The sequence below is a fragment of the Meleagris gallopavo genome, chromosome 25 (genome assembly GCF_905368555.1).
Source record: "Meleagris gallopavo chromosome 25, MGAL_WU_HG_1.1, whole genome shotgun sequence".
NCBI classification, from domain to species: Eukaryota; Metazoa; Chordata; class Aves; order Galliformes; family Phasianidae; genus Meleagris; species Meleagris gallopavo.
In genome coordinates this window covers 2663419-2683267 of record NC_139428.1, presented here as the reverse complement: position 1 = coordinate 2683267, position 19849 = coordinate 2663419, and the positions used below count along the sequence as shown (strand labels likewise).

Below are 19849 nucleotides of genomic sequence, written 5' to 3'. Positions count from 1 at the left end.
TCCACGGTGGTTAACTTGCCTGCTTGTTGATTTCTGCTTTAATTGCAGTTAGCTGACTAATTGCAAATTGCTGTGCTGGTGGCTGGTTTCCTGCCCCCCAAATCAGGTGGTGGAAGCACTGACCCTGATGGTCAGACAGCTGTGTGCAGAGCAGCCCTGACACAGTGATGGTTCCTGGTGCCCCATTGAGCAGAAGGAGGTGAGGACACAGACCCACAGCGCTGCAGCCTGAGATTAGCAGACCTTTCCAAACTAAAAATATTGGAGAGCTGGCATCCAGCCATAATTTCTAAACTATCCTTCATCAGGGTAAACATTTGCTCTCACTGGTTTTCCTTTCCAAGTTTTTTTCTTTTTTTTTTTTTTTTTTTTTTTTTTTTTTTTTTTTTGCTTCTATTTAAACCCAGCTTGTTTGCTTTTGTTACCGTGTTCGGGTTCCCAGTCTGCTTAGCTTGGATGTTTGTTGTGTGCTCAGTAACACTGAGTTTTGCTTTTCCAAACTCTGTTAGTCACTCTTGGGTTCTGCTGGAATGCGTGCTTGTCTGTCTCACTGCTTTTGATACCTGAATTCCTCCATGGAAGCCGAAGGGTTGGGAGTTTTATGTTTTGTTTTGTTTTGTTTTTTAACCAAGATTTTGATAGGGAAGTCTTAACAGAGCGGTGTGCATTAACCACCCCAATGGCTGATTACATTTGCGGGTTGTTCTGCTCAGTCAGATGTGGGGTTTTTTTTGTTCTGAGCTGTGTTTCTCGTTAGGCAGCCAAACCTGTTTGTTCTCTGGATGCTGGAGTTGTCCTGCAGGCAGCCCCTGCCCTCGTGGGATCTGAGCATCCATGGGAAGGTTTCGAGGTGTCTCCAGGCTATAAATTGAAGACAGCTGCCCTGAAAGGGATGTGCTGCCCTTCTCTCATCAGCACAATGCAGCCCTTTGAGCCCACCACCCTTCCTAGCTGCCCTGAGCCCTGCGGCTGTGACTGAGTGCATTTTCACACTGTTTGCACTGTTTGCTGGTGGGCAGCTCAGCCTGCCTCTGCCCTCCTGGCACAGCCCTGCCCTGGGAGGAGCTCTGTGATGCCCAGCTCTGCAGCAAGGTAAGTCCTGCAACCTTCACTTGCCATTTCTCTGCTGGAAGTGCACTTTTCCCATAGGTGAAGGTGTGACCTGCAGTCTGTGCTGTGCTGGTGAGTTGTTAAGAGTTCATCTTCGAGCTGCTCCTTTCTTGTTACGCCAGTGTTAACGTTTGCAAAGGAGCAAACGTGGCTGATGTGGGTTGAGCCAGCAGTGGGGAAAAGGAACATCCTACTGACCTGAGCTCTGCACAGCTCCTGCACACTGTGAGTCCTGCTCCTCTGCCTCCCTTAAAGGGTTTGTGCTCTGAGCAGGCGTCCTGACTGATGTAGTGTGCAGCCTTTGGAATGCTAGGTTGGCTTCCTCCCATGTAGGTGGCTTTAACCTCAGGTGCCAGGGCTGTTTGCTCCGTTCTTGAACCATGAGCATCAGTGCCCACTGGGCTGAGTTCTGCTCCTGTCCATGGTGGGATGAGGCAAAGCAGGACAGCAGCAGATTGGTGATGTAAGGTGTGAGTGATGTGAGCTGCTCACTTCTGGCATTGATTGCATTGAATAGACTCGTGCTGGAGTTGCCTGTATTGCTTATTTGAGAGCACCGGCTCTTTCCTCCCCACACATGCCCATAGAGCTGGGTGGATTCAGCCTCTCGACCCAAGGCAGCTCTCTGCTGTGTATTCCTGCACTCCTTCCTCATTTGGCCACTGGTCCTTCCCCACGTGTTGGTTGGCTCTGTTGTTTATTGGCTTTGCATGTCACTTCCCCTAATATTTTCTCACATCCTTGCTGCCATGCGCATCTTTAGCTTACTAGTTTTTCCCCCAATTCTTTCTTCTCTGCACATAGTCGACCATCCCGACACTTTTCATGTAAGCAAGATATTTTTTCCTGTTTGGAGACACACACGTTTGCTGCTGGAGCATTTCCAGCCATTCCTTGGGCGTTGTGCTGAGGACTTCTGCACAGAGGGTTTCAATGCACCACCAGGAGCTCCACGTCCCCTGCAGACCTGAGCAGCTCCTGTTCAGGCTGTGTGCCTCCAAACCCAATTTCATGCCATTGCCGGGCTCAGACTGATGTTTTTTGGTGCCCTTTTGCAGCATCACTGATTACAGAAGTTGCCCCATGTGCAAAGTGCCAGCTGCTCCTGCAGCCCCGAGCGGCGTTTCTGCCTCTCCATAGGCACACAGGGATGTGCTCTGCGTTGTGTTATCTCTGACAGGAGCACAGGAAGCTGTGCTGTGTCTCCGTGTTACCAAGCAGGACCACACAAATATTCAATGAGTCTCCCTGGATGGTTTTCACACTGCCTCAAACTCCTCTCTCTTACGGGTGGGATTGAAAAAGACCAGAGGAGAGGCTGTGATGTAAACCCCCTCTTAGAGGCACATCTCTGCTGCTGCCCGTTGGCTGGGGAAGGCCTTGCTCTCTGTTTTCAATGCAGAATGCCCTAAGCATCTTCATTTAAGAGCCAGCACAAAATTAGAAGGTTTTCTTTTTTTTTTTTTTTCTCCCTTTCTCCCTCCATGAAACAGATTTATTTTTCCTTTGGCTCGCACTGTGCACCACGTGCAGAAGGAATGCACCTAATGAGTGGCTGGAGCTCAGCAGCAGAGGAGGGGGTCTGGGGGGGAACCAGAGGTTCCTGCCTCCCCTTGCACAGCTGGAGGGGCAGATCTGCTCGTGTTGGAGCAACGCACTGCAGCCTCAGGTGCTGATGGATGGTGATGGGTGCCAATGGGTGCCCGAGGATGTGGCACTCTGCTCCTCCTTTATATAACTTGCCATTGTTGGAGCTTTCTACACCATTCTTGGGGTTCCACAGTGGTCTGGGTGATGGGAAAAGGACTAATGACACCTTCATTAACAGAGCACGTTGGCTTTGGGTCAGAGCTCCATTCTATGCTATCAGTTTTGGTGCGAGACGTGTTTTATATCCAGGCGGTTTCTCTTATACAGTGTGCATGAGGACTTTATGTAAGCAGGGCAGGGAGCAAGCTCTGTGTTTTAATCTTGCGCAATTATCTCTGTGCCAGAGCAGCCAAAGCTTTCCTCTTGCCCTGAAACCAGTGCTTGTTCACATCTAGTTACAATCAGTGACATGAAGCACCCGGAGCGATGCGCCCTGCGTGATGCTGCTGCATCCAGAACTCGTGGAAAATCTTCATGAAGTTGGATGTGGAGCTTCTGGTGATGGAGCTGTTTTCTTTGAGGTGAGGGGGAAAATAGAGAGTTTTTGGCTGCACAGAAGGTGATAAAAGCTGCCCTGGTTGTATGCAAAGAGTTGTAGTGGTAACCAGGAGGAGTGTAATGTACCAATGTGCTAAAAAATTTACCAAATAAGAACTGAATCTCCAGCAGGCTGGAGGCTCTTCAGCACAGCAGGAGCCACTCCTCAGCATTTTCTCTCATCCAGAAGTTGTGGTTCCCAATGCACATGGGTGCAGCTGGAGCTGGGTGGGTGCGACCCCCACCTCCCATCAGCTCTGCACCCATGGGTGGGCCTGTGAGATCTCTGCTGAAGCACCCAGAGGAGCTGGGGGGTAGGAGGGGGGGGCTGTGGTGTCATCCTTAGAGCTGGCAGAATATTGGGGTGGTGGTAAATTAGCAGTGGAGGTGATGCTGGGTGTGCTCGGGGTGCCTTGGGACCCAGCAGAGCTCCGCCAGGGCAGTAGCATCTGCATCCCTTTAAGGAGCCACGTCTGGTTAAGATCATCTGCTGCTTCCGCCCCAGAAAGATTTAGAATAAGAGACCTCCCCTTCAAAGAGGTGGCTTTGTTTAGCAGTAAAATTGATGAATTGCTGGAAGGGATAAAGAAAACAAAGCCTCGTTGATCCTGTGGGGTGAGCCCTGTAGAGGCAGAGAAGCGGCATCTTCATCTCCTGCTGCCTCCCAGCAGCATCCTCCCAGGGCACAGCCAGATCCCTTTGGGCCAGAAGGGCTCCTGCCCAGTTTCAGGAGGTGGAGAAATGGTGGCGATAGAAAACATCCCACAAAGGGCTTTGGGGGACTTGAGAGCCTTTCATTCTGAGCCTTTCTTGGGGGAGAGTGCTGCGTGGGGATGGTGAGTGCCATCCGAATGGGTGCAGGCGTAGAGCTGTCTGCTGCATGGAACACCAGCTGCTGATAAGGATGAGAGCTGTGTCCTGAGCCTGCTCCCACCAAAAGCCATTGCTTTCTGCTTCCATACCCAACCCCCACACCCAAATGGCAGCTCAGGTTCAGCAGGACTCGTGGAACCACTGCTTGAGCCCTGGGCAGGATGTTAATTATTTCCATGCCTATTAGAGCTGCATGTGTAATTGCTCTGATGCCCATTAGCAAGTTTCTCTCCTGCATGGCCCCCCTCATTCCCCTAATTGTTATCCAGACACTGCTGCTCCGAACACTGATCCAAGTTTTCTGCTTAATGTGGTGTCAAACCTCTTCGCTCATCAGATCGTCCTCTCCTTCTGGACCACTCAGGGATGGTAGGAAACCCATTTTGCAGCAGTTAATGCCAGAAGAGCTTGCACTGCTGCCATGGAAGAAACCCAGTCTTCTTGAGCCTGTTGATTTATTTCTTCAGCAGAAAATCATCCCGAATTTCATATCACTTCTGTAAGACAGAGCTGGAGATCCCTCTCGTTACTGGAGTATTTCTTCCCAGGAGTCACCGCTCTCATTGCGTGGATTCCCCACCTCCCCTTTGGATCTGCATATCTCCTCCCATACCTCCTCCCATATTTCTTGACTTTTTACCCTCTTTTCAGCCCCCCATCATTGCTTCCATCTTCTCGTGGTTGAGATCTCCTGAATGGAGGACATGGAGAAGCATTGCTCTGGATGTGCTCCAGCAGCAGGGACGATGCTGCTCTTCCTTCACTACAGCTTCCAGAGATGCTTCTACCACCCAGCTTGACTCCTTGACACCTTTCAGCTAATGATCACACTCAAGTGTGCCTGCAAATATAATCAGTGGTAAATGCACATATAGAGTCATGCTGGGGAGGAGAAGAGGTGCTGCTTAGCAGCTCCTGCAAAGCATCGGCGTTCTTCAGGCTATCAGCCCTTGGGGAATGGCAGCACATGCAGTATTCAGCGGGACGTGGGAATCAACAGGGGCAGAACCATAAATATCTCCAGGAGAAGTCAGCGATGGGGATGGCAAAGCTGGAAACGATCGGCGTGGAGAGCTGCCCCTGGGAGCTGTGGCTGGAGAGCCGTGCTTAATTCCCTCAGTTTACCATGGGGGAAGGCCCCAGTGTGTGCTCACACCGTGAGGGGCTCTGGGGAAGGTTCCCAAGCCCCAAAATGCTGCTTAGGGCTGAGGAGGGGATGGGTGAGCTGTGCTCGTGGCCGTGCTGCAGAGGAGCAGCCCCCTGCGTACCTAATCTCATTACAGTATTTTCCATCACACCACAACGCCGACATAATTACTACAGGATTTTCCATTAGCCAGGCCCTGACTGAAAACTTACTCGGGGGGAAACAGTGTCAGGTTGCACACGTGGAAGTTATCCCTTTTTTTTTCTTCCCCAGGACCCCCCAAGTTTGTGCTCATTTCCAATGGTGTGCTCAGCTCTGCGCTGCTGCCCCTCCTCTGCTCAGCCTTCAGGTGACCACAAAACATCTCCATTCCCCAAACCAGCGTGGTGTAATCGTCTCCAAAGGGATTAGTGACGGTGCTTCTCACGGCTGTCATTGCCTTTATGCAGGCTGTCACCATCCCGGGACTCTCAGAGCAGTGCTTTGGCTCTCATACCTGGCTGAGTTGTGGCTGCCAGCTCTGTTCATCTGAGCTGTGTGAAGTGGCAGACAGATTGCATTACTCTCTAAGCGTGTGCAGCTCTTCCAAAATCCATCTCTGTGCTCAGTGTGGTGCTCCCTACAAGCTGGCAGTGCTGATGTCCCACAGCAGCCCAGGGACCTTCACCAGGCACTGCCCATGCAGCTCCTCTGTTGCTTTTCTGGATAAGAATGGCTCAAGTTGAGGCTTGATAGGAAGGAAAAGCATTGATTGCAGCTTCTGGTTTTGTGCTTTGACTGTTGTTCCATCAGCTGTGGATCTGCCTGGTTTCATCTAGGAAAAGGTGTATTGAAGGTACCTGCCTGTTGCTGATAGATATTTCTGCTGAGGTCGCAGTGCAGACTCTCATCACATCTATGGCAGGGAAGTGCAATGAAGAGTTCTTCATTCAGCCCATAAGAATTCTATATTTGCATTTATCAGCCAGGGCAGCTCTGTTTGAGAGTGGCATTGTGAGGATGCAGGGCTGACCGGCAGAGTGGCTCAGTGGTGAGATATTTGCAGCAAGAAGGAGCATCCAGAGACAGCGACAGGGAGAGAGGGAAGAGGGGTTTTGCATCCTGGGATGGGGCACGTGTGGCTGGGGCAGGACCCAGCCCTGCTCACAGTCCCCAGCAGATTCCCCCAGCAGCACGAGGCACCAGAGAAGCCTCCAGCCCCGCTCTTCCCATGTCCTGCCTCGGCTGCTCTCCCTCTGCTTGCATCATGGAAACAAATCTCTCCTCCACCCGTTGTCTGGCACAGCCCCATGCAGCCGCTCGCTGGCTCTGCTCCTCCCCTGCCCTCTTCCTTCTCTTGATGCTGCATCCCTAAAGGAGGAGAGGAGTGATGGAGCTTCCACCTCTTCTTCCTTCCTTCCCTGCCATTGCCAGCGAGAACTGATTAAAGCAGCCGAAGCTCAGCCCTTCCCTGCTTCCCTTTTAATTTCAGCCCCCTGGCAAGAAGGGACATGATAAAATGTGAGATTAAATGCCTAATACCAAGGATTTGGGATTACTGAGGCTGGGCTGGATGCTTTGAGAGAGAGACGTCTTGGTTAGAGGGCAGTTTCTGCTGGCTGCTCCTTCCCATGCCTCCTCTTCTTGCTCTGCTCCTGAGAGCTGTATGGTGGGTGGATGTGCCATGGAAAGGATGGGCTCCCACATTCCTGCCCCAGGGCGCGCAGGGATGAGGTTTCTGGGTTTGTAGGTAGCGGCATCAAACGATCTCTACCTCAACCCAAGAATAAATCGCCCTGAAATCCCACTGCTCCATATTCAGTCCCGGAGGATTTCAGGCTCTGATGGCTGCGAAGTTGCTGCTGATTTATTAATGGCCACTTCCCACACATTAGCTCTAACAGCTCCATCCTCGTGCAGCAGCACGCCCCGCTCCCTGCCCACCATCGGCTGCCAAGGTCAGGCACGGGGAGATGCCAGAGCCCAACTGTTTCCTGGAAATAGGTTTCTAGATTTCCATCCCCACAACTGGCCCTTTGGAACAGCAGGCGGACACCAGGAGCTCATTGTGTCTTTTCCATGCGCTTCTGCCCAATTCCTGCCCAACCCTGGGGCCACAACTCCCTGCCTGTGCCCTGAATGTTGTTTAGGAACATCGGAGAGATGCTGAGATGTGGCTGATGGGTCGAGGAGGGGATAAAGGCAGGGTCAGCACTGAGACACAGCTCAGCATCCTCTGACCTCACTGCAACAACAACTGCAGAGCACAGAAGGAGGCGGCGGTGCAGCTTCGGGGTCCCCTGCAGTGCTGGGCAGCTCTCTGCATCCTTCTGCTGTGCTGTGCCCATCCCAGCTGCCAACACATCAGAGCCGAGGCCGACCCTGCGGCGTCTGAGGGAGGAGGAGACGAATGGAAATGACAATTGTCTTCCCACAATGGCTGCGTGGAGCTGGAGCAGTTATGGCTCGATTCTAAATGAAGCGGCAATCTCCGAATATTGCCTTTCTGTGAAATATTCCATCCCAGCTTCAGCTGAAGCACTTTGCTTCTGCTTTTATTTTTGTTACCTCGACATTAGCAAGCGCTAATGCTTGGTAATTTAGAACATAACCTAAATGCCAAACCAAAACGTTCTGATGAGTTTGCTGAGAAGTTCGGCGCTTCTCCGAAACCTCCGTCTGCCCCGATGTGCACTTTGGGATGGAGAGGGTCTGGGGATGATTTTCTCTCCGTTGTTCCCTCCTACACCGGGAGCTGTGCCCACATCCCATGTGAGCCAGCAGCCAAAGCAATGCGCAGCCCCAGCACTGGGACAGCAGGAATGTAAGTGCAACCACTGTGTTCTCCCTCATAAATATTTCCTGCACAGCACGTGCACCTGGGTGCACTCTTGTGAACCTTTAGCTGCGTAAAGCTCAGCAGAACCACGCTGTGCCTGAGGTTGTTTGGGTGTTTGGGAGGAAGGAAACCATTCCCAGAGCTGTGCACGGGATGGAGTGCTGCAATGGGCAGCATTGCTTTACATGGCAGTGGAGCAGGGAGCCCGTAAATCAGCACTGTGTGGTACCACTGGGGGTGAGAACACGGGGCGGCGTGGGGCAGCGTTGGCAAAACAGTGTTGTAAATCACAGGGAGATGAGGCCTGGAGTTTAAGCTTGGGAACGTATTGAATTGGCTCTGATCGTTTTGTAAATTTGGTGGACTTTTTTAACCTTCAAAGATATACCAGTTTTCTTATATGTGAAACGATGGCATTTCCAGGGTTCAGATCTTCAAACTTTTCCGAGTTCTCACTGAAAAATTGGGGATAATTTGTTTTCCAGAGACACAGAGATAACGAGACTATTTGCAGAGCACAGGGTAGGGGTTTGTGTGCCTGTTTGCATTTGCAGCCACCAGAACAGCTGTAACCCCCATATAAATGGAGCCACCTCTGTAGCTGACGGTGCAGTTCTTATCCCCGTGCACTGGGAATCCAGCACTGTGTTTGCAGGTGTGTACCACAAAATACATCTGGAAGGGCTATGGGAAGGCACAGGTTCCCTCCTCTGCCTTGGAGTTGCTCCTAATGCCTTCCCCAGGTCTCCCCACAGTCACAGAATCCCACCCTGGTAGCAGATGGGAGTCTGGATTCTCCCCCAGGCTTCCAGCCATGAAATTCCCTGCCTCCCCACAAAGTGTGGCATCCACAGCCAGGGCTGCAGCAGTGAGTACTGCCCATCACCAGCCATGTTCTGCTCTTTGCAGCCAACCATCAGGGAGTGCATCTTTCTGTGCCTCAGTTTCCCCATTGCTCGGTGTGTCCACATTGTGCTCAATGCATCCTTGTGGCTCCAAGCCTGGGCTTGGCCATGGGATGGGTGCTGCTGTGCAGTGCAGAGGTGCTGTCCTCATCCCATCCCATCCCATCCCATCCCATCCCATCCCATCCCATCCCATCCCATCCATTGAGTCAGGGAGCAATGAACAGCCCCAGCTCCTCTCTCCCCTCTCTGCTCACAGGGAGGGCTCTGCAGCCTCAGAACTCGGTGCCAGATCCCTCTCCAACAGCTGTATGTTCTCCAGCATGAGTCATCCCACCCTGAGCTCTCAGCCTCTCCATAACAACATTCCTTCTTTCTGATCTAAGATCCTGGCTGTGATCAGTCTCTGTCTCCTTCTCCTTCCTCTGGCCATTCGGTTCCTGTGCCCAACCAAGGCAGCACAGAGCCAGGATGCTGTGCCAGGACCACCAGCCCCCAGCACCTGAAAAAAGGCTGCAGTTCCCTTTCCCTCTCCTATATCAAGAGCAAGGCGCCTGATTACCATGAGATCTATGTTTTATTTCCCCTCTCAGACAGTAACCTTGATTTACTTTTCTTATTGTCTTTTTGCTGTTCCTCCCCATTTCTGTAGCAGTGCTCCAAGCTCTGGTCCTGCTCATCTCCCACCCCACAGCGAACTCCTCCCCGAGATCCTTCCTCTCTATTCCTGGTGCCCCTTTGCCCCCTCTGCATTACTTTCTCCTCTGCTCTCCACTCCTCCGGGTGTTATATCACTTTCTGTGAGAAGAAGGAGGTGTTGAGACAAGGGAAACACTCACCTCCAGTATCCTCTGTGCCTGCTTCCCCCATCCTCAGTCATGTTCATGGTGTTAATGACACTTGGGGTGTCAGGGGGTGATCTGGATTTGGAATATTGCAGTGGAGCAGGCTCCAGTGCTCCGGTTGGGAGGGATGGAGCAATGTGCCTCTCTGTCAGCTCGTGCTCCTGGAGCTGAGCTCTCATCGCTTCCAGCTCCAGTTCCTTGGCTGGCTCCACCTGGCACAGGTACAGCCTGGGGATGGAAGTCAAATTTTGCTCAAAAGCATTAATTTCTCCTGGATCAATGAGAGCCCGGATATTTTCCTGTGATAGGAAAGGGAGAACAGGCTGTAATTCTCCCTGGAATGCTGCAGTAGTGGGGTGCAGGATGAGCTCCCCAGCTCAGTGGGACACCTGTAAACTTGCAGCTGCAGCCCCATCCCAGCCCTCCCTGCTCCAGTTTCTCTGGTGCTGTTTCACCCAAGCATCACAGCAGGGCTGGGAAGGACATCACCAGCTCCTCAGCATAGCCCAGAGTGGGGGTTCTCTTCCTCTTGTCGTTGGGTCCCGGGGTGATGTTCCCCCGCAGGAGATGGCTGCACATCCTGAGAACTCTAAAACCCTTTGCTGGGCAATGCAATAAAACCAAGTGGATGGAGTTTGCATTTGTTTACAGGCCATGGGATGCTGCTGGTGGCTCAAAGTCACACAGGGAAGAACCGTGGAGCTGTATTTTGTGGAGTAAGCAGGGATCTCATTTGATGCTCTTAGTTTTATCCCAACCATGGTGAAGAAGGGGAGTGCGAGTTGGGTATGTTTGCATTAAACCCTGACAAATGCAAATGGCACCGGAGCAGAAAGGAGCCGAATCTCTGTGGCACTGGTTGGTGTGTGGTGTTGGTGTGTGTGGGTGACACCGGGTGCGTGGCTTGAAGCAGTGCCTGCAGGGGGATGGCTGGAAAGTGAACTTCGAGCGGTGCTTTTATTCCAACAGATGTGCTCTGCAACTGCATGGTTGGAAGGGAGAAAGCAAAGCGTCCTGTAGACCCAATTCCCAGCGCAGGCAGACTCGACAGGGCCGGGACTTTGTGCGTCTCGTGGGATGCGAGCAGGACGAGGGGCTCCTTCCCGGGGCTCGCTCTTCTTTGGCTCCCATCCTGTGGACCTGGGGTCCGCGCTGCTGGACGGAGGTCGCGAAATCCCCCCGGTGCCGCAGCGGAGCTGCGCGAAGCGCCCGCAACTTTTCGTTCCCCTCCGGTCGGGTCGGGGCACGGCTTCTTCTCGCTCTTCCCTCCGCCCTCCTCCTCCTCCTCCTCCTCCTCCCTGGCGATGCTCCGGGCCCCGCGCTCCGCCTCCCCGCGGGGCCGCGGGCGGAGGGCGGGGAGGGGAACCGGCGCCGGGCGGGACGCGCTGCCGCCCCGAGCCGAGCCGAGCCGAGCCGAGCCGGAGCGAAGGGAGCCGCGCCGCTCCGCAGCCCCTCCATGGCCCCGACCCCCAGAGCTCGGCGGCCCGGGGGAAGCGGCCCCGGCGGGAGGCGACCGCCGGTGAGTGCGGGCTTGGGAGCGGGACGGGAGCGGAGCGGATCCGGAGATGGGAGGGAGAGCGGGGTCGGGGCAGCGCTGGGAGCTCGGATTTAGGGACGGACATCAGCCCCGGGCTCACGCTGTACCGCTATGCGCACACGCGGGGCTCCCACGGACACGCGTTTGCACGCACACGTACGCGTGTGTGCACGAAGGTCGGAGCCGGGTGCTTGGAGCAAAAGCAAGTGCGCACACACACGCAGATCCACATGCACACATCTACATGCACCATTCCCGTGCACGCCGCTCACGTTTGCACATCCACACGTGTGCACACATCCACAGGCACACAGCCGTGCACAGCCGGGACCCAAGAGCAGGGAAGGATCGGTGCTGTTGTAGCCGAACTGCTGTACTTTTTGCAGCTTCTCATCTCCTCGCTGGGGGTTGGCCTGAGGGGTGGTCACAGAGCAAATACCCACACAGGATTTGATTTAGGCACTCCGGAGAGGAGCAATGGGTGGAAATGACCCCCGGAGCTCCTGGTGGTGGGGATCAGGAGGGCCTTTCTGCAGCAGCAGTGCATTGGGACCCACACCTCTGCTCACAAGTAGGTTTGAGTTTCTGCTCATGAGCAGAAGCATTGCATTCGTGGCCGCAGGGCAGAGCAAAGTAAAGCAGGGCACAGAGCAGAGAAGATGTGAGCGTTCAGATGCTGGAGGGAAGAGCGATCCCAGCTGGGAATACGTTGGGAACGCCGACTGCCAGCGCTGCTCTGCATGTCAGGGATCCCTGGGTCAGGGAGGGATGTGCGCTGCCGGACCCCTCACACTGTGCCTGAGAGCACTGAGCTCCTGGCAGCCCCCACGTCCCTCCCCGCCTCCACTTTGGCAGGGATTGTTGGAGAAACAAAAGGAAAGGAGCCAAATTCAGAGTTTGATCCCAACTCCCTGCAAGATGCAGACCTGGGGGATTCCCTTCCTTTTCTCTGGGCTGATGTGCAAGGCGCCTGGCTGCAGTCCCTTCTCCTGCACCCTGCTATCCTGCACTGCTTCACAGAGGCAGGAATTCTCCCAGGAAATCCCTCTGAGCTCCCCACGCCTCCTCCTTCTCCAAGGTAGTGAAAAGCTGACATTAGAAATCCGTTCCCCGTTTAAATTTAGACGCCTGCGTGATCTCGAATTTGGATTTACTAATTATTTGCATCTGGTTCCTATCAAAAAGTTGAGCAATGCAGATGTCCTGATTTCAGCATCGGCTCGGAAGGGTTGCACGGAATTCGCCCTTGGTTGTCTCACAACAACGGGTCTGAGTCTCTTCCCAGGCCTGCCTTGAGCACAGTGCCCATCACCCCGCAGCATCGCCTCGCTCCGGCTGGCTGCCGCTCATTTCCCCGCTGTGGAGATTAGTCTAATTAGCAGAGTAAATCTGGGTAAGGCGAGCTCTGATAATTAGTAATCAGTGGGATGTTTCCACGCACTTTCTTTGCCTTAAGGGCAAGGAGGGATGGAGCAGATGGCCCCGTTTTGGGAGCAGGGAGGAAAGTCGAGGTGAAGGGGCTGGGATGGGTAAGAGGACAGAGCTGTGTGTCCGCTCACTGCTGTCCCATGTTCTGTTTCCAAGTGACATTGGTGACCACAGTGCCTCCAGGGACATTGGGAACTGATGAACTGTCACCTCTGGGCCATGGGCAGAGGGTGAATGGCCACATGTGGGGGCTGTGAGTGCTGACAGCACCTCAGGAGCTCGGCTAAAGGTGGGACCCCAACCCAGGGATGGAGCTGGGACCTTCATTCCAAGCTGTGATTATCACAGAAAGCTTCCACGGGGAAGCTTAATTAATGATGATTGATTAATGGGTGGCCCCAGCAACAGCTGGAGGTGGGGAGCTGGATTTTGTCACCGTGCTGGGAACGTGTGGGCAGGGTGTGGAGATTTACTCACAGGGACTGAGCCCAGAGGGGACTTTGTGCTGGTGGGATGGTGAGTGGGGCTGGGGGGTGAGGAGGGATTTCTTCTGCTCAGAGAACCCCAGAAAATGCGGGGCTGCTTTTTGCTGCTGTCTGGACACCTGTGTAGCTAAGGAGAGAGATTTGGAGGAAGAATAGGGAAGTGGGAGGGATGTGACTGTGGGGTGTAGCCAGGCTGGGAGTGAGTTCATCAAACCGGGATTGCTGGAGCAAAAAAAGGCAGTTGGCAATTGGAAGCAGAAGAGCTGGGGTGCTTTGCTGGAGAGCAGCTCTGCCTCGAGACAGCTGGAAGTGAGGAACCAGCAGAGGTTGGGACCCTGCAGTGCTCCAGACAGCTGGAGGTGAGGAACCAGCAGAGGTTGGGACCCTGCAGTGCTCCAGACAGCTGGAGGTGAGGAACCAGCAGAGGTTGGGATCCTGCAGTGCTCCAGGCACCTGCAGGTGCTGCTCAGGCACAGCAGCCACGATGAGGGCTGTGCATGAGAGCTGGGGGGGAGGTGAAGATGGGAGGAGGGCTGGCAGCAGGCACTGCTCTGCAGATCCCAGTGCTGGGGTAGAGGTTATGCTGATGTGTGCTGTTTTTAACCATCTTTTCCCAGAGCAGATTGCTCTCTCCTCACTTCCACTGCTGGGTGGGAAGCCCCTGGGCTGTGCTGTGCATCCCTGCACCCATGGGTCTGTGCTGCCCTGCTGCCCCTTTGCTGCACAGAGGGCCTTTGAGGGGAGCTCAGCCTCATCAGGCATCGGGACCACAGGAGCTGAGAAGTGATCTGAGCTGTTTTTATTGCGGCACGTGGCCAGCAGTGCGGTGCAGGCTCTGGGAGGATGGCCCTGCTGTGCCCACAGAGGATACTCAGGGTTCTGGGGAGGCTCAGAGCGGTGGCACACGCTCCCTGCAGTTGTTGGGGTGAGTTGGAGATCTCATCCATCCCAGCAACCTTTAAATGGGCTTTGCTGGGTGATAGGGTGATGGGTTTCAACATCGGCTCCTGAAAATCAGGAAAGCAGCATTAAAGTCATAGAAGTCAGGAGAGCAACATTTGGAAGTGCCACAATATTTCTAAAAAGGAAATGGGAAAATGATGCGTTTTCAGTTTGTTGGTGATTTCCTGAGCTTCTGCTCCCACCTGGGCCCCTTCTGTCCCTTTCCATGCCCATGGGGAACACCTGGGCTGTGCCAGCCTCCAGGAAGGAACACAGAGAAAGGACAGATGTGATGCTTGGCAGATCCTGATGTCTCCCACCTGCAAAAGTCAGCAGCATCTCTCCTCCCCATGAAGGCACAGGTTGTACCTTCCCCATCTGCTGAGGGTCCGTGGTGCATTCCCAGGAGCTGGGGGTGATGCTGATTGTATCACGCTGCCATCCCCTTTTGCACACCCCTTGTCCAGAGGGAGGTTTGAGGACTAAATATGACTTTTGATAGACTGTGGCATGCTGCAAATTCACATGGACAGCATGGCAGAGCATCCCGGGGCACCCAGGTCCTCCAGGGACCATCCCTTATTGTCTGCACCGCTGCCATCGGATGCACTGCAGTTGGGTGCCCAATTTTCAAAGCGTCTCCACGCAAAGGAGGGAGCAGAGGATCGAGGTGGGAGGACGGAGCTGGGGATGTGCCTTCGTGGTGAGGTGGATTAGAAAAAATATTCGCGTTTGTTTTCACGACAGCCTTATTGCTGGGATTGGAAGCTTTGCTTCGAACTCGGCAGCGCTCTGTGACAATGCTAAAGGCATTTACATTTCTATACCTCTCCCCGAGGAAACGGGAGCCCTCAGCACCAGGCAGGTTTGGCCAAGGGGAGGGATGCGGTGGCAAGGAGTGGGGCTGCCCCACATCCCCAGGCTGTGCTCTCCCAGCGGTGCCACCACGACCCCCATTGCTGCACCCAAACTTTGCCTGGCTCAGCTGCCTCCGCTGCATTAACACAACTGCGGGCGCGTCGGTGTCTGCCAGCTCCTGAATTTGATGGCAACGCTGAATTTTTCTGTTCCCCTCCCCACACTCCCCCCTCTTTGAGCTTATATAACCTTGGGGATTCTATTAATAAAAGTAATGGTTTTGAACTCTGGGAACAACCATCTCCAGCGATGCTGCAGCTTCTGGACGCGGGCAGCTGTTGGGTGGCACAGAGATAAGGGGCAGCGGTACCTCCGGCTCCGGGGGGGGAAGCAGAGGGATAAACAGGGGCTTCCAATGAGGAGCCCAACCCCGGGGATTGGGCAGCACCCGGAGCAGGCTGTGCTTGTGCCTTGTTGTGTGCCAGGCATCTGTCAGCCCGTGCTTTGGCTGTGAGCCATTTCCGATGGGAAATCGTGGGAAGAGCATCCCGGCCCCATGGTGGTACTGAAGGGGATGCTTAGGGGCGGGGGTAAGGGAGACAGTGAAGGAATTTGGTATAAAGGGCTCGGTGCCAAAATTAGGAGCTGCTGCACGGCCGTGGCAGGAGCTGGGCAGGGACCTGCAGCTTTTGCCTGGCTCTGGGTTTAGGGGGTTTTTGCTATTGTTTAATCCCTAAGATGCCAGCACGGTGTTTAAATGGTTTAATGTAACATTTGAGAGGTCGAATTTAGGACCGTAACCAACAAAACTCAGGAGGGAACCTAAGCAAGAGTGCTCAGAGCTGCAAGAAACACGGGTCACTTTTCCTTTTGGGTGACCGTTGCATTTGGTCTCCTCCAGAGCAGTGTCTGTTTTGCTTTCCGCCTCGTGACGTGGGATTACCAGCTGGTTCCAAAGAAACATTGAGATCTCACTCAGCTGTCAGCTGTAGGTTGGGTTTGTTTTTTGTTGTTTTGTTTTGTTTGGGGCTTTTTTTTCCCTTAAATCTCTCTCATTGAAATGGTCACAGCTTGACAGCCTCGTGCTGGGAACACGCTGTCATCCTGAAACTCATATCTTTAATTCCTTCCTTGGGATGCTAATGACACCTTAAGATGATTAAGGCTGGAAAAAGCCCTCGTGTTTTATTTTTCTCCTCCCGTTGGTGATGCTGTTTGCTGGCTCTTGCCACTTCATTCATCTCAGGGAGCAAATGAGACTGCCCATCTCCCCTCCCTGCCCTGTGCCACTGTGTTCCCAATCAGTTTTACTTTTGGCTTCTCATCACGGTGCTGTCGGGCTGCTTGTGTGATGCACAGCTTCCCTCTGCTGCTGTGTCACCTTTGGAGCACATTTGCATGTGGAGTTCTGACAGCTTTTTGAAAGCCATTCTACAGCTGCCCGTCTCCGTGCCTCAGTTTCTCCACGAATAAAGAGCCCCTTTCTCTCCGTGCCACCAGGCAGAGCTGCCTGCTGCCATTTGGTTGCAGGAGACACCAGGTGGCTCATTTTCTCTCATCTGTGTGCTGGCGCAGCATGGGCTGCAGCAGGATCGTGGCTGCCCTGCACAGCTTGGGCTTTGTAGGGCTTTGGTGGGTCTGAAGGAGCCCTCAGCTTTTCTACCACCACCAAGATCCTGAGCAGGGAGGCAGAAATAAGCAGAGGAAAGTGGGCAGTGAGATAGGAGATCAAAACTGCTGGACTCTGGCATGGCACAGCCTGTGGGCTGAGTGTCCCTGTGGTCCCCATCCTCCTGGTGTCCCCATGCTCCTAATGTCCCTTTTCTTCTCATGTTCTCAACACCCCTGTGGTCTCTGGTCCCCACGTTCTCAGCATCCTCATGCTGCCGGTGTTCTTTTGGTCCCAACATCCTTATGATCCTCATGTTCTCACCATCCCCGTGCTCCCAGTGTGGTCCCACTGTCCTCGCATCCCTCCATCCCATACATCCGGACCCCCAGATCACCACACGAAGCTCATAACACCTTTCTCCCTGCAGGAAGAGCAGCCAAGGCACCGACGATGACTGCCGAGAGCACCGAACCCAATGGCCCCATGCGGGAGCCGACGGTGGGGGGCACAAAGCCGTCAGCCCCCCCTGCCCCACCGCGGCGCCGAGGCCGAAGGCTCCGACGCAAGTCACTGCCGGAGGTGGCGGTGAAAGGACAGCTTCGCATGCGCTCACCATCGGGAGCCTTCGTCATGGTGGGCATCTCAGTGGTCTTGGTAGGCATGACCATTGCCGTGGTGGGCTACTGGCCCCACCGGGGGCATGGAGGTGCTGGGGCTGGAGCAGGGAACGCCAGCACGGCGGGGGACATGAGGAGGGAGGTGGTTGCCGGACGTCCCACGCCCCACAATGAGAAGCTGAAGCTGATCGGCCCTGTCATCATGGGCATCGGACTCTTCATCTTCATCTGTGCCAACACCATGCTCTACGAGAACAGGGACATGGAGACCCGCATGCTGATGCAGAAAGGCCTCTACTGCATGGCCACGGATCTCCCCAAGGAGACCAGCCCCAAGGATGAGGACACCCAACTGGCACCCAAAGCCAGCCCTGAATGCTTGGAGGGCTGCTATGAAGTGGACCTGTCCTTGGGCAGCAAGTGGGCTGATGGCTTTGGCCCCAACAGGCTGCAGACCACAGCTGAGCTCATGCAGTGCCCGGGGGCATCCCCAGCAGCCTCCCTCCTCAGCCTCCACTCGGAGGCAAACCTCGGGCTCTCCACCACCGTCGGGGCCTTGGCATTGCCCATCATCAAGCTCAACAACCGCTTGCTGGATGCGGCCTCACGGGGGGCCAACGGGATGACAGAGGGAGCCCACCTCCCCACTGAAGGCCCGGTGCCCTCCTGTGCCCTGCTGTCCCCCAGCGGCAGCAGCGTCGCACCTCGGGGCCTGGAGAACCACAGTGGCCATGTCGTCATCAACATGGAGGACGGTGGCCCCGCGGTGGATGTAGGCCCCGATGCTCAGCCCCACAACCCGGGGCACTCCAAGTCCCTGGACCTGGGCAGGCCGGGGGTGCTGCTGGTGGCTCCCATCAAGGACCGTAAAAACCGGAGTTGGCCCCGGCTTGATCACGTCAACGCGGTGGCTTATGCCAAACTGGAGAACTGGGGAGAGTCCTTGGACCGGCTACTGGAGACCAGCGGGACACCACACCATGCTGAGCCCCGGCCCAGCTCCTGGGTGGTGGGCATGGAGGGGGGCTCACGGGTCTGACAGCCCCGGGGTTGAGGGTTTGAAGCAGACTTTTGATGCTGAGAGGTCCCCGAGCCTGGGGAGGACTCCTGGGTTGGGACCTTTGCTCCTCCTCGCCTGCCTCTTCTTCCTCACCACCTTCCCTGGGGATGCTCTCAGCCTTACAGAGCCCTTCTGCTGGCAGCCTTCCTGGAGGAGCCCTCACTTGTAGACCCACGGTGGACCATGGCATGGGGTCGGGGTGAGCAAAGCACAGATGGGTCCCCTTGCCCAACCCAAAGGGAAATTTGCTTGAGCAGAGCCTGACAGGGCCATTAAATGTTACCTTGATGCCACGCAGTGCTCCCTTGTCTCATACTCAGGGTGGGAGTATGACATCCCCACCACTCTGGGCTCTGGGCAGTGTGGGAATGTGTGTGAGGAAGGTGGACAGGGAGAGCTTTTCCTGGAGAAACATCACCACTTCACTGGAGCCAATCACCAGCCCTTGCAAACCTCTGCTTTCCCTGAAATTGCCTCAAACCTGGGTACAGACCCATCTCATCCCTTGTTTCTTGAGCCTCTGTGCTCAGAGGACTCGGTTTCCCATAGGGAATGCCAAAGGGGTAAGTGTGGATGCTGCTGTCCTAAAAGCAGAGGTGTTCATTGCGCCGGTCCTGTGGGGTTTGTGCCAAATGGGGTCCAACTGCCTGCACTGGGGCTCAGCTCCTTCACAGCCTCTCTGTGCAGGTATGGCAGCAGGAATGCTGTGTGCCCTGCTGCTGTGTATGTGCAGAGAGGTGGTGAGCTCAGGGTGATGCAAAAGGAGCCCAGGGAGCTGCAGATGTTGGTGCTGCTGCCCACTTCACACTGCCCAGGCAGCTGCAAAGTTCAAGCAACAAAATGGAAAAGTTCCTGGAGTTTGTTTCCGAAGCTGATTTTGGGGTGGAGATGATAGTTTTGTTTGGATGCAAGCAACAGGAGGATGCAGTGGGGGAGAGAAAGGGGCTGGCTCTGGTTTTATGGTGCTGCTGGTTGCTCTTGTGTTACTTGGTGCCATTTGGCTGCAGGATGGGAGCTGCTGAGGGGCATCACGTTGCTTCCATGAGGACAAACCAGAGAAGGTTGTTTTGCAGCACCGCGGTCCATGCCTGATCCTGCTGCTGCTCCAGTGCTCAGCAGGGCCCTCCCCTCCCAAATTCTTTCCAGCAGCAGCAGCTGGGGACACGTCCCCAAACCTCCCAGCTCCTCTGCAGGCTGCAGTGGATCCGCACTCAGAGCTGCTGCTCTTGCCAGTGACCCGGGAGGCACAACAGCATGGCACTGCTGCATGGGCTGGATCCCTGCCTCTATCCCAAGAGCAAAGTTGTGGTGTGGGGCTGAGTGTCAGCTGCTGAAATATGTCTTTGCTGCATGAAATGTTTTTGTTTTCTCTTTTGTTCCCATCCCCATGAAACAAGCACAGAGTTTTGGACCTTGGAAGCTGCA

General features: G+C 54.7%; 1 protein-coding gene across 4 annotated transcripts; it reads left to right on the top strand.

The window, feature by feature from the left end:
• The first annotated feature begins 400 nt into the window (after positions 1-400).
• TMEM200B (transmembrane protein 200B) lies at positions 401-18717 on the top strand. Of its 4 annotated transcripts, XM_085208804.1 has the most exons (3): positions 401-1092; positions 3156-3281; positions 17175-18717. In XM_085208804.1, exon 3 carries the CDS (start codon positions 17198-17200, stop codon positions 18401-18403), a length of 1206 nt encoding a protein of 401 aa, XP_085064930.1. In that variant the 5' UTR covers positions 401-1092; positions 3156-3281; positions 17175-17197; the 3' UTR covers positions 18404-18717. The 4 variants fall into 4 exon arrangements, with proteins under 4 accessions (XP_085064930.1, XP_085064931.1, XP_085064929.1 ...); XM_085208805.1 differs by lacking the exon at positions 3156-3281; XM_085208803.1 differs by lacking the exons at positions 401-1092; positions 3156-3281 and adding an exon at positions 11135-11404.
• The last annotated feature ends 1132 nt before the right edge of the window (positions 18718-19849 follow it).

Bases quoted from the DNA above. Each gene is read 5' to 3' on its own strand.
- TMEM200B (XM_085208805.1), top strand. From the start codon at position 17,198: ATGACTGCCGAGAGCACCGAACCCAATGGCCCCATGCGGGAGCCGACG.